At 37.6% G+C, this 23672-nt stretch overlaps 2 protein-coding genes across 3 annotated transcripts in view; one reads left to right on the forward strand and one right to left on the reverse strand.

Annotated features, from left to right (window-relative positions):
* bccip (BRCA2 and CDKN1A interacting protein) overlaps positions 1 to 23672 on the reverse strand; it is a 242133-nt gene that overhangs the window by 140782 nt on the left and 77679 nt on the right. The gene's annotated exons all lie outside the window — the stretch shown is intronic.
* Positions 1 to 23672, forward strand: part of adam12a (ADAM metallopeptidase domain 12a) — a 130992-nt gene that overhangs the window by 59543 nt on the left and 47777 nt on the right. For both annotated transcript variants that reach the window (XM_082151868.1, XM_082151869.1), the window contains exons 4-8: positions 4230 to 4308; positions 11851 to 11927; positions 14085 to 14259; positions 17043 to 17108; positions 21145 to 21216. In XM_082151868.1, the coding sequence (XP_082007994.1) occupies positions 4230 to 4308; positions 11851 to 11927; positions 14085 to 14259; positions 17043 to 17108; positions 21145 to 21216 (469 nt within the window). The remainder of the gene's footprint in view (positions 1 to 4229; positions 4309 to 11850; positions 11928 to 14084; positions 14260 to 17042; positions 17109 to 21144; positions 21217 to 23672) is intronic.

The following is a 23672-nucleotide window of genomic DNA, read 5'->3' on the forward strand; positions in this document are numbered from 1 at the left end:
CTAGTGACTGATGATTTGATTAGTTTTTTTCTGCTTGTGGCTTTGCTGCAGTCGTCTTTCCACAGCATGAAAGGTATTTCTCTTTTTTTCTACATGGTAATCTTTCGCTCTGCTTGGTCTCTGCTCGTGTGAATAATTGAAGAATAAATTAGAAAATGGCCACAGAAACATAATACTTTGTTGGTTGTTTGTCATTTTTAACTTCTCGTTGAGCCACTGAATGTTTGTTGTGCTGGAACTAGATCTTCTCAAGGACATGGTAGTGATGCCATATGATGATCTAATGAGATGTAATGAGGAGTTGGGATGGATCTCACTTAGTAGTGGCGGGATGATGTGACGTAGTAGTTTAAGTTCACCCAAAAATGAAAATTCAGTTGATTGCAAACACTTAAAGCTCCATAAAATGTCACAAGAGTAACATAAAAGTGGTAGTGGTCCATATGACTACATTCCAAGAGAGTTAGCGACTGTAAGACTAATTGTCTGCTATTATGGGACTAAAACTAAGTTTCATTTGTAAATGCAGAATACATTTAGTGTTTATTTTAGAAGTTTTCCTAATGATTAATGAGTTTGTATTTTTCCTCATTTGTAAGCTGATTTGAATAAATGCATCTGCTAAATGAATAAATCTTCCATTATGAAGTGCGCACACACATCATTAGTCTCTTTAGTTTTATGATTGAAAAACATTATTGATTGATTCGATAGAGAAGCAGTAGTTTTTGTTTAGTAGTTTATGGAAGGTATTAGATGTTCCTTTTAATGGAAATGCACTGCAGAATCCAACGGTCATCGCAAATGTATATAATAATGTTATATCCATTGGCTATATTTTTGTTCTTTGTGAGTGCATTCTCTATGAAATCCTTTTAAAAACCATTACAAATGGCTGGAAAAGTCATAGAAAACTCATGAACCCTGAGCAAAGTTCATGATTTGTCAATATTCTTTAGCTAAAACTCAAATTAGCGCTTGAAAAGAAAAGGATCAATCCTATTTTGGCCTTTACGGTCTCCAGCGTCTCAAGCATATGTTGAGTTGACCCTCCTGCCTCAACCTTATGCCTCCAAACCCCACCGGAGGGAATGGTTATGGCCGTGGTTCAGACCTCAGATCGGTTTGCTGCTTCTTCAAGACTTGTAAAAGCTTCTGCTGCATCTGTGATCAGAAGAGCAACATCTGTCAGAACATCTGCGATCGCATGGCAGATTTCAAGACATCTCGTCTCTTCCTGGCTTTTCAGACACCACTGCCAAATGCTGTTTTGTAGTTACATGTGTTGTTAATCCCATTTACTGTGTGAAACAGTCCTGTACGCCGTGAACAGTGCGAGGTGAGACCAATTAAACATCCTTCCATTATAATTAAGCGATAAGGGACAAGAGGTTAGAATATATGAATATAGAGTCACGGATGAGTTCCTGCAACCCCTTTAAAATTCCTATATTCACTTGTCCTCAAGTGTCTTATTGCTTTTAAAAAAATGCATAATACAAAATGCACAACATGATTCAAACATGAGGAAATTCATTTAGAAGATAAACGATTCCTTGATTTATTCCTTAAACTGAAGGTAATGATTGGTATCTGATTGCACAGTAGATAAATCAAGTGCACTCAAAAGTTTAGGTTTGTAAGATTTATTTATGTTTTGATTAATTGATTTTATGCAGCAAAGATGCATTAAATATAATAGAAGTGACAGCAAAGACATTTATAATGTTTCAAAAGAATTATGTTTCAAGTAAATGCTGTTCTTTTGAACTTTCTATTCATCAAAGAATCCTGAAAAAAATGCTTTCACAAAAATTAAAAGCAGAACATCAGTTTTCAACATTGATAATAATCAGAAATGTTTTAAATCATCATATTAGGATGATTTCTGAAGGATCATGTGACACTGAAGACTGGAGTAATGATGCTGAACATTCAGCTTTGATCACAGGAATAAATTACATTTTAACATATTCAAATAGAAAACCGTTATTTTAAATTGTTATAATATTTCACATTATTACTGTGTTTACTGTATTTTTCATCAAATAAATGGTAAGCATAAGCGACTTCTTTCAAAAAAAAAATTAAACATCTTACCAACCCCAAACTTTTGAATGATACATTATACAGATGTAATAATGTAATGACCAATCAGCATTCAGGACGCGATCCAGGATAGGAAATATCGGTTTTATAATAAACATTAATCAGAAAGTAATTTTCCAGCTGTCAGAACAATGCATTAGACATTTACATTCAATAATAAGATCTGTCTAATCTTTTAAAAAATCAATTAAATTCATTTTCTAGTTCTATGAGGGTGCAGTGCAGCACCTTGATGGGGTTTTCAGATACTAAAAGCTATTTTTAACTTAAAGTGTATCTGGAAAACATTCATATTTCATTGTAAATTCACTGCAAGGTTTTCATTGATTTCCTCCACACGGAGTCGGCTTTAAGATCATCTAATTCGATTTAGTTTGGCGAGAAGAGATCAACAACACATTTCTCCTGGAAGTTGAGAACTAGTGTGTAATGTGACGTATGCAGTAATCAGAAGGAGTTTCACATTTTAACATTCAAACTGATGTGGTGTCATCGATTTTTGGTTAACCCTCCCCAAACATAGACGGTCTATTCCTGGAAATGTTGACTTGGATAATGAAGTGAACCAGACTTTCTATTGTCGGAAGTGTGTGTGTTTTTCAGGGAGGTTGTTGTTCTCTGACTCAGCAGTGCTGTAATCATCTTCATGAGTTTGTCACTTTCTCTCGGGCAGTTCTGGTTAAGAAAGCACAGCTGCATGAGGGCCGATCGAGTGCAGATGTTAGTAATGGTCTGATCAGAACATTATCTCAGCAGGCGAGAGAGGAAGAGAGAGAATTAGGGCATCCTTTCACAGGATGAGGGGATCTCTGTAGCCCGTCTTTGATCCGTGATCATTTGCTGCTGATCGGATTATACGGAAAAAAAGGAGGATTCAGATTCTTGGTTTCACACTACAACATTTTCAACTCAACTCAACTCGTCTTACTTTCATATGTAACACATTTCTGAGTGTAAGTGGGGGAACTTTATTTTAGTGATGTCAGCTGAAAAATAACTTTTGTATCAGAGATGAGCAAGTGCTATGCATTGTTCACAGTAAGACCAGGAAAATAAATGCTTAAAGGGGTGGTTGAATATGATTTCACTTTTCTAACTTTAGTTAGTGTGTAATGTTGCTGTTTGAGCATAAACAACATCTGCAAAGTTACAACGCTAAAAGTTCAAAGCAAAGGAAAATATTTGCTTTTAAAGAAATAGCTTTTTAAGGACTACAACAAACGTCTGTTAAGAACTACACGAGCTTCCTCCCGAGTTAGTGACATCACCAACCCTAGAATTTACATAAACCCCGCCCCGGGAACGCGATTTATAGATTATCATGACAGAATATGCTAATCAATGACTAAAAGACACATAAGCTTTAAAAATTCACCAACTAACCGATCAGAAATGTTGTCTACATGTTGTCACTTCTTCTTGAGTCTCTCCATCTTTCTGACTTCGGTTTGAACATAAAAGGCTAAAAGTTTTTCCAGTGCATGTCTGTGTGAGGTAAAAGGACACAAGCTCTTGAAGCTCCGCCCTCTGTGCCGGGAGCAGCAGCTCATTTGCATTTAAAGGAACAGACACAAAAACGGTGCGTTTTTGCTGACCCTCAAAAAGTGACAACTTTAACATGCTATATAAAAATATCTGTGGGGTATTTTTGAGCTAAAACTTCACATACACACTCTGGGGACATCAGAGACATCTTGTGAAAATGGCATTATACCACCCCTTTAATTTTGAAGTGAAATGACTTGAGGAAATGAGTGAATGTAACTTGTTTGTGTGTTTGTGTTGCAGAGGGTTGTGTGGTAGCCACTACACACATACACATTATACGGAAAAAAAGGAGGATACAGATTCTTGGTTTCACCATACAACATTTTCAACTCAACTCATCTTACTTTCATTCTTTCTTACTTTTCATAATGTAACACATTTCTGAGTGAAAGTGGGCAGAACTTCATTTTAGTGGTGTCAGCTGAAAAATTACTTTTGTTTCAAAAACGAGCAAGTTTTGAAGACAAAAAATGCATTGTTATGTTCACAGTAAGACCAGGAACATGAGACCAAGAAAAGAAATGACTTGTGGAAATGAGTGAATGTAACTTGTTTGTGTGTTTGTGTTGCAGAGGGTTGTTTGCTAGTCACTACACAGAAACACACTACCTGGAGGACGGAAGTGCCGTCACCACCTCACCGAATGTGACGGTAAGATTACAAGCGACCAATGTTTCCATCCAGATTAAACCCTACGCCCACCGAACACATGGCCATGTGCACTTCCTGAAACAAGCCCCTGTTATTCTCCTTGGAAAAGTGTTTCATTTGAGCTGCTGGATTGATGGTTTGTCAGAAAACTCTTGATTAGTCTGTGGAGCTGAATCAGGTGGAACTGGTGTTTATGAGACGGTCCCTTACAAAAATGTAGGCTCTGTTCCTAAACCTAACAAGCTACTAATGTAGGAAGTATACTTAGGATTCTTTGGTCTTTTTTGCATGGTGTGCGTACAATTTTAAGGCAGTATTATTAAGGCAGACCTTCTATTTTACCTAAACCAGACCTGCAGTTAAGATCCCATAGTATCACTGATCTCCGCCCTCAGCGATTGCTGGATGATCTTGTGTCAACAGCTTTAGAGGAGAGGCGGTCAAACGAGGGCCACCAGGAGAGCAGGAACCACCCATGATGCACCTCTGTGTGTTTTAAGCGTTTAGATTGCAGCTCAGATTACTAGTCAGTGCAACAGACACATTGAGCCCTGAAGGCATGTAAGTCCAAACCTCTGAGGAGCACCTCTGAATCACTGACCCCGTCATCCTCAATCTGCTCTCCAGCGGGACGACCCGTTTCCCCGCCAGACTGTTTGAGCCAAAACACTTTATGAGAAGAAAACACATGCTATCAGCAATCCTACAAAAAAGAAAAAGGGAAAAAAATAGATAAGGAAAGAAAGTAGGCAAGGGAATTATATTATTACTATTGCAATAATATAATCCACAGACAAACCCCAGCAATGGTATAGCAAGAGTCTAAAGCCATTTAGACCACCATACAGGAGCGATTCCAGGATTAAAGACCAGTGAGGGGGGGGCCAATGGGAAATTAGAAAATTCAACTGGAAATAAATACTTGTTTAGAAAATATTAAGCACGATTTCAAAAATGCCCAGTGCATAGATGGTATTAAATGTGGCACTGCATTCATTGGATCACACAGTTTTGTTCTAATAAATAAAAAACAAAAAAAGACTCCATGCCATGAATGTTTAAAAAATGTTTTACAAAATTACCATGCCATAGCTTTTTGGGAATTTTGTGGAATTGTGCCTTTAGTCTTTAAAAAAACTGATAAAGTAATAATTATCTATTTTATATTTATATGTGGTGTGAGTGCGCTGCCACTGAATAACACTGACAAGTCCTCTCTATTCAGTAACGTTAGTCTGGCGAAGTTACGTTACTAATCTAACGTTACTGGCGACATACAATAGATGTGTCAGTCACACTGAAAGTAATCAGACTAACATACGGTGCAATATTTCAAAATATATACTGTAATTGAGTGTGTATATATACCATAAACAGTGATCTCTCTTTCCTGTATGAAAAACGCGGACCAGTGATTCAGCTTTGCGAATCGCAAATCAAGCAGTGATTGACAGCGCTCTGATCCAATGGCGTTGGGCATTGCCAGGTTGACAGTAAATCTAGCCCAATGATGTTGTGGGGGCACCAGGGGGGGCCAATCATATTCCAGGGCCCCCCCCCCCCCCCCCCCCCCCCCCCTCTAGACACGCCCCTGCCACCATAGCAACAGCATAGCAACAGCATAGCAATGGTATAGCAACAGTCTAAAGCCATTTAGACCACCATAGCAACAGCTTAGCAATGGTATAGCAACTGTCTGAAGCCATTTAGACTACCCCAGCAACAGCATAGCAACAGACTAAAGCCACTGAAATATAGTTTCAGAAAGAAAGAAAGAAAGAAAGAAAGAAAGAAAGAAAGAAAGAAACTCAATATTCCCATCATGCTCCAGTAAGGATCTGTTAAACACTAGATATGGTGTTTCACAACACCGTATGGTGAGATTTCATAAACCATTGTGACTATTTCAGCTTGTTCCGTAGATTTTCTCAACAGTGTGAGGCAATATGCGTCCTGCTTTGTTTTGATGGGAAACAAGAGTTGCAGGTCACCCAGAAACAGCAGCACTTCTCGACCCGAGTGTCGTCAGGGGGAGCAGAGCTGAATCTGGCCTTCACAAACTGATTTGGGAGGAACAGAACAAAACGACAAATGCTCTGTCAACCTGAGTGCGGAGATTGATGATTCACACACACACACACACACACACACACACACACACACACACACACACACACACACACACATACACACACACACACACTTACTCATGGACAAATTTAAATTTTATTGTCTAGGTTTTGGGAAGTTGTTCAGAAGAAAGTACATTCTTTATAAAAATTTATACCTTCAATGCAATACAAATCAATCCATCCATCCGTCCGTCCGTCCGTCCATCCATATATCCGTCCGTCCATCCATCCATCCGTCCGTCCGTCCGTCCGTCCATCCATCCATCCATCCATCCATCCATCCATCCATCCGTCCGTCCGTCCGTCCATCCGTCCGTCCGTCCATCCATCCATCCATCCATCCATCCATCCATCCGTCCGTCCGTCCGTCCGTCCATCCATCCATCCATCCATCCATCCATCCATCCATCCATCCGTCCGTCCATCCATCCGTCCGTCCGTCCGTCCATCCATCCATCCATCCATCCATCCATCCATCCATCCGTCCATTCGTCCATCCATCCGTCCATCCATCCATCCATCCATCCATCCGTCCATCCGCCCGTCCGTCCGTCCATCCGTCCATCCATCCGTCCGTCCATCCGTCCATCCGTCCGTCCATCCATCCGTCCGTCCATCCGTCCGTCCATCCATCCATCCATCCGTCCATCCGTCCGTCCATCCATCCGTCCGTCCATCCATCCGTCCGTCCATCCATCCGTCCATCCATCCATCCGTCCGTCCATCCGTCCGTCCGTCCGTCCGTCCATCCATCCATCCGTCCATCCATCTATCTATCCATCCATCTTCAGCTCTGCGTTTTCATAATTTCAAATTCATAATTTTGTGTGTCAATAACGTGCAAATATATCACACAAAATGTGCTTGACTTATTTCTCATTTCTTATTTCATGATCATATACGCACGGCCCTAAAACAAAGTTGATTTGTTATCTGATTGACTTATTTGCTGTGTCCAAACATTTGTGCACCAGGCAACAGAACGGCATGTTTTGTACTGTAATGTGGATGAATTGTGCTGATCTGATGGGATCCAGGGCCGCTGGGGCAGATGGAGTGTATTCACTCAGGGTTTAGGGAGTTATGGGCTCGTGTTCTGTTCCAGAAAGACTTCAGGAGTGTGTCAGTGTGTGTCTGTTCTCCCAGACCTCCTCTGCCTTTCATTAAGTCTGTTTTATGGTTGTATGTGCGGTGCCATTATTTCATCCTTAAGCAGAACTCCTCTGAGGCCCGTTTGGACTCACTCATGGACTCCTGCTCCAGTCGGACGCTGCCCAACACCCGAGCTACGCTTTAATCGCAGATGTATTACGTGATTAAGAACGACTTAGAAAACTCATTTTAGGTCTTGAGATGAGTTTTTATCTGCTAAACCTAGTGTATACACTGAAAGTGCTTGTACAATGCATGGTCTTCTGGAGTTTGTGAAATACAAAGTCAACTTTAGATTACAAATAGCTTACATAAAGAAATCTAAAATGGAAATATTCATCAAAACAATAAAAAATGTACTTTTAATAATGATAAACTGACAATGGTTGTATATGTATATATATATATATATTATAGGTAACACTTTATTTTATGTCCTTGTTACATGTTACATGTAGTTACTGTAGTTATAATTATAAATTATGCATAATTACATTTAACTAACCTAAACCAAACCCTAATCCTATCTCTAACTCTATAGTAAGTACATGTAGATAATTATTATTACTCAGTACATAAATGCGTAATTACACTGTAACATTGACACCTTAAAATAAAGTGTAACCGAATTATATTGAATAACATAGGGAATGGGAAAAAAAATTCTAAATCCAAATGGTAAAAATGAAGACTCTGGAGTTGAATGGAGGTTTAGTATGATCCCACTCATCATGTCTCAGCTGTGGCTCACAGTATGAAGTCAAGTCACATTTATTTACATAGCGCTTTTTACAATACAGATTGTTTCAAAGCAGCTTTACAGAGATAACAGGAAAATAATGCAAAAAAAAGTTTCTAGAAGAAAATAACGTCACAGTCCAGCTTAAGTAAGTTCAGTTATGCTTCATTTTTGTTTTAAAAAAGTTATTAATTGAGTTCATTTATATAGCCGCTCTGGAGTAAACCGTGATGTCATCGTCCAGCTCAGTTCAGTTCTTGTATAATAGTGTCAATGCAGGCAGATCAATATTATTGTTGAATATTAAATTAAATGTTAAATGAAGTGACCAAGTGATTTAACACTGGACCTGAGACTGACCGCACACCGTCTGTTACCCTTTACACATTGACATGATAAACTATATTAATTCATAATAGAGTGCTTTCAGTGCCAGCTTCTACCAAAGAATTCATGCAATTTATTATATTTATCATCAGGATTTATAAACCAATTCCTTAGTAGTTTTTTTTTAAGAGTAGCACGCAAACAATGATGCAAATCCACACAGTGTTCAACATTCATATTTTCATTCAGTATACTTACGTATGCTTTTCATGCAGCTGACAGGTCTGTGGCTCTGTGTGTTTTCTTTTTTAATGGAAGTGGAGTGTGTTTTTTGCCTGACGGATCCCAGGAAACAATGCTCTGACAGACACCATGGCTCATGTGCTGTGATGGATTCCCTCGTGTTGCTTTGACTGAGACTCAGAGATATATTGAGGACTGTAGTTTACACCAGGTCATGCTGTTAAAATAACCCCAATGTCACTGGTGTACTAAAATGAGCATTGTAAAACAGACAGTTCTCGCTCTGAAATCTGATTGGATGAGCATATTACAGTGCAGAAGCTCTATATTAATTGCAAGTTGCTATTGTGATTGATTGGTAACCATGAAACTAATCTAACTTTAGCTAGGCTATTTGCTAAGCATTCGTTTTTTTGTTAAATTGCCATTATCACTATATTAGTATATGAGAAAAGCCTTTATTCATGCTAATGCACTATGTTAAATGGTGGAGCTGTTTTGGGGATAACTCTTTTATAAAATGTTTGCATCATGCCTAACAACACCCTGGGTGAAATCACTAGGCGTGTTTCCATTACAGATTTGCGCAAAACTCTTTCTAAATGTCGACAAAAAACTATTGCGAAATTACGGCGTTTCCATTAAACGATCATTTTTTCATTTTTTCCTCTCACGATAAATAAAGTCATTCCAAAAATCATAGCAATGGACATTGGTAGGTTTATGTACTTTATCTCAGCCACTGCACTGGCCATTATTATTAATCAAAGGAGATGTATGTGTGTTATCCAATCATTAATGGTAAGGAACGACCCTTATTATACTTGAGAGCGGCACATATGAGGTGTTTCTGGGTGTTTCTCGCTCATTTCTGCTTCGAGGTCTTGATTGTGGCATTTCTTTGAGGTTTAGAATCCAGTATTCCTGTAATTCTTCTGTCTATTATGAATTTAATAAAGAACTATGTCTTGTATTCTGTCCAAACACACCGCGTCGTCTACATCAGGTGACCTGTAAATGGGCAAAAACTGTTTCCGTTGCAGTTTTGCAAAATATTTCTTTTTCAATTTGCCTGAAAAACCACCTCATGCGGGTAGAAAAACTTTTTTGCGATAAATGGGAGTTTTTGCAAAATTGACGTGTTTCCATTGGCCGTATTTTCAATTTGCGCAATTTGAAGGGTAATGGAAACGCGGCTACTGTTACATTGCTTTATTTGCTGTTTTTGTGATATGTTTACACTGTGGTTACTGGATAAAGTCTAAAGGAAAGGGCTCAAAAATGGAAATGTCTTTTTAAAAAAGGAAAAGTAAAAACATTGAGCCACGGCTGGAAACAGGACAGTATATGTTTCTTTCTGAGGTCGATAGACCGAGAGAACAGGAGCTTTCAGTGGGATGAAGCTCTGGGAATCTGTGCCAGCTCCGTTCCCAATCCAAACCAGACAAGTGCTGCTCATTTCCTCAGACAAAACTCCTTTCGTCCTGAAGTGCCTCTCGCTGCGAACACACACACGTCAAAGCTTTAGGGATGACAGTCGCATTCTAATGAAGCGAATCCCTGAAATGCACATTCGGTGTGTGAAGCACGTCCATGCGCTCTGGTTTAACCCTTACATACGGTCAAGAGTTATCAGTCAACATGCTTTAATCTGATTTGAGTATGTCATTTGCAGTGTTTCATCTGATTGCTGTACATTCCATCATGAAAGAATGAAAGTAATCTTTTGTTTTGTTTTTCTTCAGGTTGTTTTCAAAGTTTTTTAGTTTTTTCTCAAATCATCTCAGATCTGATTGGTTTGGTTCATGGCTTTTTTGTCTTGCGTTTTGAGAAAACGAATGAGAAATATACCTCCAGAAACAAGGCAGCTGAAAAAGTTGGTCATCTAACACACATATGATGGGGCATGTTGTCACAATAGTATAAAGCTTACTGTATCATATTTTGACATGCAAATTTCTAAGGCCTCTAAATGATCAATATGATCAAAATCACAATCTTCTAAATGCCTTTTGTCGTCTGATTGATAGTTTATACTTTTTAGAAAGTAAAAGGGTTTTTAGTATAAACGTCCACCTTCAGCTTATGCTTCACGTCTTTTTGCTGTGAAATATTTACTGATTTTTTATAAAGTGAACCTAATAAAAAAAATTACATTGGTAGTAATATTTCAAAACAAAGGTTTACTTGATTATCCATGTATAATTTTTAGAAAAATCCTGTTCAAATGTGAGTATCATGTATGAAACACAGGTTTAGAGGGACATTTATTTATTCATCTCTCAATCATTGTATTGCATTGCATATGTTTTGCCCGACACAAAAACTAGCTGACCATAAAACTATGTAAATATCATCTTACTAAGACATATTATTGGAAGATATAGCGTGACGACTGATATTTTTAAGCATTTTATATAAGTAGTCTGCTATAGATCTCATTGATTTACATTACAAGCATCAAAATTTCATCTTTTGCCATATAAATATCAGCAACTGCACTAAATTCCACATTTTTGCTCAGTTTGGGCCTCTGAATAAAAATTTGGTGTTTTGTTCCCTCCTTTCAAGCCATAATATCAACATATTATATCATAATATAAGCCATAAAAGCATGATGTATCATATGTGATACTCAAAATAAAATACATATGCAAATTTTTATTTTATTTTATTTTTTTATATATATATATTTTGTCCAAAGGTTCAGGAAACAGTTTTTCTGACTATTATTTCACAATTGGCTATTTAATGGCAGTAGGAATGGTTTTGGTTTCGTCATTGGTTCAGATTTGTTTTATTATAAAACATTCCTTTTTAAACTACTGTGTTGGCCAACAGTAATTAAATTTAAAAAAATGTTTTATTAAATTACATTTAAAATAGCAAGAAGAAAGAATGTTGACTTGTGAAGAAAGAATGTGCAGATTCCTGTCTTTTGTGTCCCAGATTCACTGCTATTATCATGGCGAGGTGGAGGGACACCTGGGGTCAGAGGTCAGCCTCAGCACCTGTACAGGACTCAGGTGAGTTAGCGGTCACGCCCCCTTCCTACATGGGACAATTTGTACCTTAACTTCACTTCACAGCCTTCCCATGATGCACTGAGCTTAGGGACTTAAGACAAGAATGGCCCGAGGAAAGGGCATCTTAATAACGACGTGTGAAAAGTTCGCCATCCTCCAGAGACACTTTACAGTTCCTGTTTTAATTATGAACAAGCACTCTAGTGGACGCTGAGGTTTGCCTTCATTACTGGAGAAGGGACATTCAGATAGTTCACAAGTGAAGTCAATCAGACCAACCAACACAAGTTTCGAAAACGAAAATAGAGAATAAATTTGCACTCCTGTTTGTCATTGTGCTTGAAACTTCACGCCAATAAATCATCAGGAATATTGCTGACCTGTGCGCATCTCAAGCGCCCTCTTTACGTTCGTCCTAATGCCTTTTAGTTGTCCGTGGATTTGCCTATATTTGGCGTTTAAAAGTGGAAACTGATTTTACAATCGATTCAATGAACACTTATATGTCAAAAATCTAACAGGAAAAGTTGAAAACTTCACAGTGATCAACAGGAAAAAAATTATCAATGATGCAAACTTCATCAAATATGAGATTAATTAAAAGCTCTACAGAGACAATAGTCATTATTCAGCTCAAGTCAGATCAGTGTTGATTCACTTCCGTTCAATAACTGTGTCAATGTTGCAGAGTTCATCAATTATGAAACAAATCTGATTCAGCTATAAAAGAGGAAAGTTGTCCCATAATAGTTTCTGTCAGAGCATCACCGTAATAACTTTATATCATGTGCCACAGGAGATGCAAAAAGATGATTTCACACTTCGACCTATAGGGAGAATGAGAGCAGCCTGGACATGCAGGATTTATGAGTGTGATAAAGCATCAAACATATCTCAGTCCCCAGAGCCACAGCGCTTATTGTTCAGCTCTTTATTTCACCTTGACTCACTCTTTGTGAGTCTCCACATGTGAAGGTCTCCTCCGACTGAAACGAAGTCGCTCGCCAATCGGGCCAAAACAAATTGCTGCTGATTTTTTTGGCGAGTGGGGTTTCCACAGGGATCTCGTGCAGTGGGGAATGCAGTTTTTAAACTTCTGGAAAAGCCCAAAAGCACTGGCCGTTTCCCAACAGAGGAGAATGTCACTTAAATTCAGCGTACGACTCGAAAGTGTGAGAAAGGTTTGCGGATGCGGATCCAAAAACCACAGAGCGGGAATATTAGAGCTCAGGGGAAGATTTATTTAGCCAAATATCGTACAAAATGGACCGTCTGCTGACCAACAGTGGCTTGGATGCTGAACTAAGCCGCTTTTCCAAAGCGTCACGCTGTCTTATATTGTGGGAAAACGAGAAACCACTTCCTCTCATAGAAGAGTTTTTCTCACATTTATTTGCCATTTTGTGTTATTATTTTAAAAGCTTCTTTCTCTCTCTTCTTTTCTGTGTCTTTCTGAATAATCATAAAATATTAGTGCATCTGAACACGTTTTTGGTAAGACTGGGGGAAAGTGCTGTTCAAATAAATGCAAATATTCTGCATGGCCTCTGAATTAATAAGAGGGCAAACTAAAAGCACTGTAATTATAATAGAATTTGGACAAAGTAGTTCCACAAAAATGTCACAAATGTAATTCACGGCATGAGGTAAAATCCTGTAAAAGTCCTGCTTTCGAACTTAAAAGCTTGAAAATGTTGGATTTACTTTATTTCCAAGAGATGCTGATTTAGAAATGACTTTTTTTTTATCATTTGTGACCAAATATTTTTGGGGGGGCACATAGTCCAGACAATAGATCAGACCCCAAATAGATAAATTCAATATATTTAAAAATTATTTATCTCTATTTTGACACATATTTCTATATTTAACTGTTCATGGAGAGACAATCTTATCACAGGACGATTTACACATGCTAAACAAATATGAATTGTTTGTCGATAAAATTGACTGTCAAACCAAATTATGAAAATATAAGACATTATATGACATTAAAGCTGCATGTCAAGTTGCTCATATTCCAAAAACAATTCATACATGCTGTATGTAATTGTTAATTCTGGTTACTTCTTGTTTATGTTTACATGATGCATGTGTAATCGTAATATGAACAAATTCAAATGTTAACTGAATGGTGTCGATTGCCTCGTTCTACAGGGGACTGATTTCACTTGATCATAAAGTATATGTACTGGAGCCCATGCAGGAGGGAAACGCTCATCGTCTTTACAGAGGAGAACATCTTAAATTCACCCAGGGAACCTGTGGACACGGTCACAATATTTCATACCCAAACACTCCAGGAGCCGTCTTCAGTTCTCACAGCAGAAGGGTGAGTTAAACAAAACCACAAACCTTCAAAGATTACAGCTCTCAGCACCCAATAGTCATTCTTTACATGTAGAAACATAATCTCTAATGTGACATGTTTCTGAATAATACTGAATATTTAGCTTTAAACAATGTAGGGTTGTTGTGCTTTTACTCATCATGATTAAAAGAGGGACACCAGAATATTATAAACATGTAGAAGGATGTCATAACTTATCAAAATAAAAACACATTAGCAACTGCGTAGCAACACCTTGGCAACTGGAAGTAACTTTACCTTTGGGACGGTAGCATTGGCTCTGTTTGCTTGACCAATGACAGGCCAAAGAATGACAATTTAAAGAGTTATGGCCATAAAAGACTATTTGAAAGATTTTTCCTTCAGATTTAGGTCTATATATATAAGGTTTACTGCACACTTGACTTGCACTATCCAGCCCCATTTTTTTTTTTTTTTTTTTTTTTTTTTCATAAAACATTTGTATTGAATTTTATATTTTATTTATTTATAAAACATTTTTATTGTATTGTGTTTATTTATGAAATACATTTGATTGTATTGTATTTATTTTATTTTATTTTATTTATAAAAACATTTTTATTGTATTTTATTTGAAATATCTCACATTTCGTAAATAAAATGGGTTGCTTTTAAAGTTGGTTTCTCAAGCATCCCAACACAGTAACATTGACTGAGCCAATGATGTTAATTTAGGGGCGGGACTATCAGCATGCCTGACCAATCACAGACAGGTTCATGAAACCTGTTCAAGCTAGCGGTGCACAAGGTCACATATCACTCTTTGTTTGGTCACTTTAAGGACACATCCAGTCTCTCGCCGTGGCCGCTGAAGTGTTTTCATGTGGCAGAAATTATCATTGTGTCTGAATGTTATCATTGAGTAAAGGCTGACAGATTCTTTTTACACACTGGAGAGTCATTTCTGAGATGTATAATTGTATTCTCTCTTGAAAAGGATTTAACCTGATGTTGCTGCTCATTGAATTAAGCTCCTGCATTTCATCAGATGTCATGGCGCAGCGACATCGTCTCTGTGTGGAAGTCAAGTGTTTTTTTATTCAATTAGACGCTTATCAGCTTTTCTCTTCAAATCCGCAGCACAGGTGAAACAGCCTGTTAGGCGTTACGACCCTAATTCTTCTCAACATGAAGCCTCACACAGATGAGTCCAGCCTTTCATTCTCATTGAAGGAAAACCATTCACTCGAAACAATAAGAGACAGTTTCCATTGAGAGCGAGAGGAGTGATGCTGAATGCATGCTGAAGTCAAGGTCACCTTCATGATAGTGTGTCCTGTCTTATATACTGTAAATATTTGTTTAAATAAAGCCGAGAATCTATCCAAAAAAAAAATAATTCACAAGCATCTGTCACTGATCGGATCCTGTTGCATGTGTTTAAACAGCCTAAAAACACGAGAGATCTGATTTGCCATGTGGATCTAAATCAGAAAAAATAGCTTCAACACGGGCGGTTTGCTGGTCTAAGCTGGTCTAAACTGGTCTAAGCAGGTTTTTATGATCTCCAGTCCAGCTAATGTTTAGTTGGTTTAGGTTGTCAACACGCTGGAATGGCTCAAACGCTCTTACCTTATTCATTAATCTTAATATTGTATCCCTGTGGCCTAAACCAGGTGGTTTACTGGTCTAAGGTTGTGTTTAGCTAGTGACCGGCTTGACCAATTTGCCTGAATATTCTCATTCCAGAGCAGACGTTCACTTCACAGCTCGGGGATTTACTAGCTTTCATGAATTATAACACCCTCCTTTTTACACTCCAGTGTTGAAATGAAAATTAGCGGTTATATTTGAGCTACGAAGACTTTACTAGATGGAAATTATACAACCACTAGTATAAATGTATCATTTATATGCAGAATTAATGGGGGCTTGTAATATTTATTAGATTTGTGAAAAGCAAGCCGTTGTCACATACATGTATTGTGAGAAAGCAATTGTTGAAAACCAAAGAATGACCAATTAAAGAGTTATATAAACATAAAAGCTGAGAATTACTTTAAAGACTTTTCTCCTCAGCTGAAGCACTCAAACTTTTAAGAAGCACACATGATGACTTCTTCTTATAGTGCACTATTTGATTTATTTTATTTAATTTTATTTAATTTTATTTATTTTTTATTTTATTTTATTTTATTTTATTTTATTTATTTTATTTATTTTATTTATTTTATTTATTTTATTTATTAATTTTATTTTAGAGTCTCTAGACAAAAAAAAAATCTCCAAAAGAAGAGAATTTTCATTTGTATAATATTTACTTCCACTATATTGTTCCCATACTTCCCTTTGCGTTATTTCATAGGGTTGATGACTTTTATTCTAAAATGTGGAAAATAGTGATAACGACGAATGAGTAGGTGAGAACTGCTTGTAAATCGTTTGAAAAAGATGTCTATAAAAGACAAGTGGGTCTTTCACACGAGCAAATGAGATGGCCAGGCAATCTGAAGGCTGTTAAAGTGAACGGTCTCCTGGAACGCACATCGCTGCGGATCAGATGTATTTTGCGGGCAATGCTGAAACCAGAAGAGGATGTTCAATCACACACTGATCTGCTAATAGAGGGCACATTTAGAAGAGAGGTGAGGACATCACCTCTGTGCCTTAAAGGCCATATAGACTCTCAGCAAAATGGGCCTTGGGAGATTTTATAAAAGGTTCTTGAGTGAAACCTCTATTAACTGTGTCCTTCAGAGGAAGAGGGTGAAGTTTAATCGTGTTCTGTCTGTCTTTCGCTGCAGAATAAAAGAGACGCCCAGAGCAGCACCAAGCATGTGGAGTTGATCATCGTCGCAGACAACCGCGAGGTAATGAAGAGATGCTGTTGACCTCACACACATCTGCGACCTTCAATCATACAAATCAGCGCTTCTAAACCAGTTGGTCGTGACCCAAAAATGAAATGCATTTCTGTTCTAAGTGGGTAACAGACATCAATGATGCTCAGTGCAAATAATAGCTAACCGGATTATCCTGCATGTATGTATATGGATATGTTTATCAACAAGGATTTTGGCACAGATTTATTAGTCACAACTAGTAGAAGCTACAGTTGAGGAATTATGCAGATGTCAACAGGTCGTTGACATGCCCTCGTCCAGGGCCGGAGTGGTGCCACTTTTCAGCCCGGGAGTTTCAGGCCCAAGACCGGCCCACTTTTTCCATGGTGGAATTCCAAATTAGCACTTTTTCTAAATTGGATAAATGAAGCAACAGTTCAGCTATTGTGTAGTTTGTATTAATACCATGGTTCAACAAATAATGTAAAGGTTGAAAAAATAATTCACTTAGACTTTATAAGAAGCAATTGCGACTTTATCACACAATTCTTACTTTATATTTCGCAATTCTGACTTTATAACGCGACTTTATATCACACAATTGATTCTGACTCTATATCTTGCAATTCTGACTTTATAAGCAACTGCAACTTTATTTCACGCAGTTCTGACTTTATAAGAAGCAATTGCGACTTTATTTCACACAATTCTGACTTTATATCTCGCAATTCTGACTTTATAACATACAATTGCGACTTTATATCACAATTCTGACTCTATATCTTGCTGACTTTATAAGCAATTGCGACTTTATTTCACGCAGTTCTGACTTTAGGCTATATCTTGCAATTCTGACTTTATAAGAAGCAATTGCGACAATTTCACACAATTCTGAATTTATATCTCTTATAACACACAATTGCTCCTTTATATCACGCAATTCTGACTCTATCTCGCAATTCTGACTTTATAACACGCAATTGCGACTTTATTTCACACAATTTTGACTTTATATCTCGCAATTCTGAGAAATAAAGTCAGAATTGCGAGCTGTAAACTCGCAATTGTGAGATAAAAAGTCGCAATTATCTTTTAAAATGTTTTATTCTGTGCAGAAACAAAGCTTCCATACCTCCTGGCATCTTCCTCCCTGACGCGTACCGTTACGATAGGGCCGCCCCAGCTATCGGTAGGCGCTGGCGGTGCCGCGGTAGCCTACCTGAGAAAACGTTTTGGAAAAGACGTGTTGTGGACCCAACCAACTCTATAGGAGGGGAGGGGAGAACTCCCTCACATGGTACAACCCATGCAGAGGCTGCGCGCTGCGGTGTCAGAATGCGGAACGTGTGTAGCCTAATGTAACTAACGTGACATTGAAATGTGAAAAAAAAAAAATATATATATATATATCCTCGACCGGCCCAAAAGTGAAGCGGCCCACCGGGAATTCTCCCGATTACCCACTCCGGGCCTGCCCTCGTCCTCAAAAACCAGAACAAAACTACATGCGTTTAAAAGAAAGAATAAAATAGTGTTGCACGAGCAACAAAGATCAACGTGGTGTTTTATACACTGAATTATTGGCTGCCAGAAGCATGAAACCTGCAAATTACAAGAAGCATTTAGAAACCAAACACTCCCGTTGGGAACCTGAATAATAAAAATGGAATTCATGGGAATATTAATAAATCTCAAAGAATAATATAAATAACATTGCACTATAAACACTTTTGGTATTTGGTGTTTGGGACCAGGGCCGGAGTGGGGCCACTTTTCAGCCCGGGAGTTTCAGGCCCAAGACCGGCCCACTTTTTCCATGGTGGAATTCCAAATTAGCACTTTTTCTAAATTGGATAAATGAAGCAACAGTTCAGCTATTGTGTAGTTTGTATTAATACCATGGTTCAACAAATAATGTAAAGGTTGAAAAAATAATTCACTTAGACTTTATAAGAAGCAATTGCGACTTTATCACACAATTCTTACTTTATATTTCGCAATTCTGACTTTATAACGCGACTTTATATCACACAATTGATTCTGACTCTATATCTTGCAATTCTGACTTTATAAGCAACTGCAACTTTATTTCACGCAGTTCTGACTTTATATCTTGCCATTCTGACTTTATAAGAAGCAATTGCGACTTTATTTCACACAATTCTGACTTTATATCTCGCAATTCTGACTTTATAACATACAATTGCGACTTTATATCACAATTCTGACTCTATATCTTGCTGACTTTATAAGCAATTGCGACTTTATTTCACGCAGTTCTGACTTTAGGCTATATCTTGCAATTCTGACTTTATAAGAAGCAATTGCGACTATTTCACACAATTCTGAATTTATATCTCTTATAACACACAATTGCTCCTTTATATCACGCAATTCTGACTCTATCTCGCAATTCTGACTTTATAACACGTAATTGCGACTTTATTTCAGGCAATTCTGACTTTATATCTCGCAATTCTGACTTTATAACACGCAATTGCGACTTTATTTCACACAATTTTGACTTTATATCTCGCAATTCTGAGAAATAAAGTCAGAATTGCGAGCTGTAAACTCGCAATTGTGAGATAAAAAGTCGCAATTATCTTTTAAAATGTTTTATTCTGTGCAGAAACAAAGCTTCCATACCTCCTGGCATCTTCCTCCCTGACGCGTACCGTTACGATAGGGCCGGCCCAGCTATCGGTAGGCGCTGGCGGTGCCGCGGTAGCCTACCTGAGAAAACGTTTTGGAAAAGACGTGTTGTGGACCCAACCAACTCTATAGGAGGGGAGGGGAGAACTCCCTCACATGGTACAACCCATGCAGAGGCTGCGCGCTGCGGTGTCAGAATGCGGAACGTGTGTAGCCTAATGTAACTAACGTGACATTGAAATGTGAAAAAAAAAAAATATATATATATATATCCTCGACCGGCCCAAAAGTGAAGCGGCCCACCGGGAATTCTCCCGATTCTCCCGATTACCCACTCCGGGCCTGTTTGGGACACCACTTGATGTCCAATTGAAGTGTTATTTTAGTATAATTCATTACTATTATAGTATTATTAATATGTTTAAATATTTAAAAAAAATACTTTTAAATCTTTAATTTATAGTCATTTTTTTAAATGTGCTTTTGTAGTTTTTACAAATAATTCCAAATAGTTTGACATTTATTTTAATTTCATGTTTAGTTTTATTTCGGTTAGTACTTCAACTTCAACTTTGTAAGTTGGAAAGGCAACATATCTGCTGATTTTAATTTAGTTTAAGTTTTTCAGCTGTTTATTTTATTTTGTCAGCTTAATTTCTATTAACAAAATGTTTTTAATAGTTATATTAAAATAAGCAAAACCAGCTGAACTACATCATTGCAGCTCCATACATCCTGACCTCTACGTAAATACAAGGTCATGACCCCTTCGAGTTCAGGGAGTCGGGGAGTTGAGAGGTCAAAGGTTAAAGCAGATTAGATTGTTTGTTTGCTGGAAGTGAGGACGCCCAGCTGTGATCACTTGACCTCTTTGTAGTTTGCCTGTCAAACAGTGTTTTTAATGTGCTTTAAGAAATGCTTTGTTGCCAAAATAACTTATTTATGTCATTGAGGGGCCTTTCAAATATCCTGTCATGTGATATTTTAAGGAAAAGAACAAAACCTAATCATTTGGTTTGTTGAATGAGCTTTATTTTCTCCAGATGTACCTGTTGAAACCATGGAAGATGTTAAGGAAAGAGTTAGAAATAGTGCGATTCTTATTGTCTTGTACATTTTACAGCAATGAAAGCTTTCCTTCCTGATTATTTTCACTCACCCTACAACACCCAGAGGCAGCAATCATGAGTGACACATTTCCAATCTGCGCTTTTATTTTGAAAAGCCGTTTTTACATCCACCGACTGACATTCTGGACATCAAACACTTCTGGCCATGTTTGGCTCAACATCTGTGTGCCGCTGCCCGTGGAAAATGGATTACCTCATGTGACATTTACCACAGTCGGCCAATGAATGACACATTTGGCTGCAGTTTAAAGACTTTCTTGTTTTCCTTTGCATTTCAGTATCAGAAACAGGGGAAAGACGTGGAGAAAGTGAAACAGAGGCTTGCTGAAATAGCCAACTATGTGGACAAGGTAAAATTACATTAAAATAGAAATTAAAAATTAATATCACCACATTAGAGTTCATTTTCTAATACACACACACACACACACACACACACACACACACACACACACATACATACACACTGCCATTTTTGTGTATGTCCCTTTAAATGCAAATGTGTGCATTTGGTTTCTGTCTGGTTTGAGGTGATGGAAGGAGAAAGGACTCAATAATGCAGATTAACAGGCTTTTTATTAATAATAAAAATAAAACAAAACCAAACAAAAACTACCCAGAGGGGGAAAACATGACCAGCAGCATTACTTGACTTGACTTGACTTGACTTGACTTGACTCGACTCGACTCGACTCGACGACGATCTAGCACAGGACTGCAAACACGAGCAAACAAGGCAGGTAACGAGGGAAGAAAGATGGGGCAATATACTGCTATATTTGGTAACGCTTTAGATTACAGCCCGGAAAGTACTGCGTAATTAAAATGAAAGTACAGTGTAACGTTCGGTAATTACAGTGTACCTATAAAGTACGTACGTGTAAGTATAGGGGAATAATATGTAACGTTTTGGGAATAAAGGGGTAACAACCAGGAAAATAACAAATTATTTAGGCAAATTATTTAGACTGTAAGTATTCCATGTAGTTACATGGGTAAGTATGACATTGCGGGCTGTAAATTAAAGTGGTGCTTCTTACCCTCTTGTTTCATGTAGTTACAGGGTAAGTACAATAAAAACACATGTACACACACACAATCTGATATCACTCGGAAAACTTTATTTAAAAAAAAACAACTTATTTAAAAACGGATTTACAGCACTTTCGCTTGCTTGGTTTCCTCCTCCTCTTGTTCCTCTTCTTTTTCTTTCTTTCCACTGATGAATCTTAAGAAGGAATCCCATGACATGTCTCTTGCTATTCTGTATTATGTGTTAAAAGAAAATAGCCTACAGTAGGCTACAGAAATGTCCTCACCATTTACTCATCTTTTACCCTCATGTCATCCGAGATGTATACAAATTTCCTTCTTCAGATTAACACAAACAAAAGTTTTTAGAAAAATAAATAATCTCTGTAAATGCATATAATGCAAGCTCATGTGTTCCTAAAAGTTGACAACAGCACATACAACAATAACTACAGTAATCCATACGACCCCAATGGATGAATCAATGTCTTCTGAAGTGAAACGATAAACGTTTTTAAGAAAAATACCAAATATTTAAAAAATTTAAACTGTAGACTATCGCTTCCGACCAACTGTCACCTGCGCGTTCATGAGAGGGTTGAGTACGTTTACGCTTGAAAATTTAAAGCTTGACGTAAGCGCACCGAAAAACCGAATGTCGAATTATTATAATTTTTTTTTATGTTTTTATTATTGCTCACAACAAAATACAAACAATAACAGATAATACTAATGAAAAACAAACCATGCAGAAGAACAGACACCAGTTCTCGCGCGAGTTTCACATCAAACTCCCGCGAGGATGCAATGGACGCTTAAAGCTTCAGCAAACGCGAAGCCATTCAAGCCGACTCTCATGCACTCGCTGGTGACAGTTGGTCGGTAGCGAAAAGATGAGTAAATTATGAGAACATTTCTGGGTGTACTGTATTTTCTTTTAATACATAATACAGAATAGAAAAATACTCCTTCTTATGATTAGGCAAATCAGTGGAACGATAGAAAAAGAAGAGGAGGACCAAGAGGAGGAGGAAGCCATGCAAGAGAAACAAAACAGGACAAAACATGCTACTTTCTATCAGGACTTTAGTATTTGAAATGAAAAGTTGATTTAAAAAAATAAAACATAAGAAGTGTAATATGTTGTAAATCTGTTTTGAAATAAGTTGTTTTTCAAATAAAGGTTTTCCAAGTGATGTCAGATTGTGTGTGTAGGCCTACATGTGTTTTTATTGTACTTACCCTGTAACTACATGAAACAAGGGGGTAAGAAACACCACTTTAATTTACAGCCCGCAATGTCATACTTACCCTGTAACTACATGGAATACTTACAGTCTAAATAATTTGCCTAAATAATTTGTTATTTTCCTGGTTGTTACCCCTTTATTCCCAAAACTTTACATATTATTCCCCTATACTTACACGTAAGTACTTTATAGGTACACTGTAATTACCGAAAGTTACACTGTACTTTCAATTTAATTACGTAGTACTTTCCGGGCTGTAATCTAAAGCGTTACCCAAAAATCAAATAGGTGTAACGTTAGGATAATTTTTGTAGGAAAATGCTTGTTAACTTGAAATTTGAATGTTAAAGGAACACACCGACTTTTTGGGACTTTAGCTTATTCACCTTATCCCCCAGAGTTAGATAAGTCCATACCCTTCTCATCTCCGTGCGTGCCGTAACTCTGTCTGACGCACCCACCGCTAGCCTAGCTTAGCACAAAGACTGGAGGTAAATGGCTCCAGCTAACATACTGCTCCCAAT

Source organism: Leuciscus leuciscus, assembly GCF_965113295.1.
Source record: "Leuciscus leuciscus genome assembly, chromosome: 21".
Classification (NCBI taxonomy): Eukaryota; Metazoa; Chordata; class Actinopteri; order Cypriniformes; family Leuciscidae; genus Leuciscus; species Leuciscus leuciscus.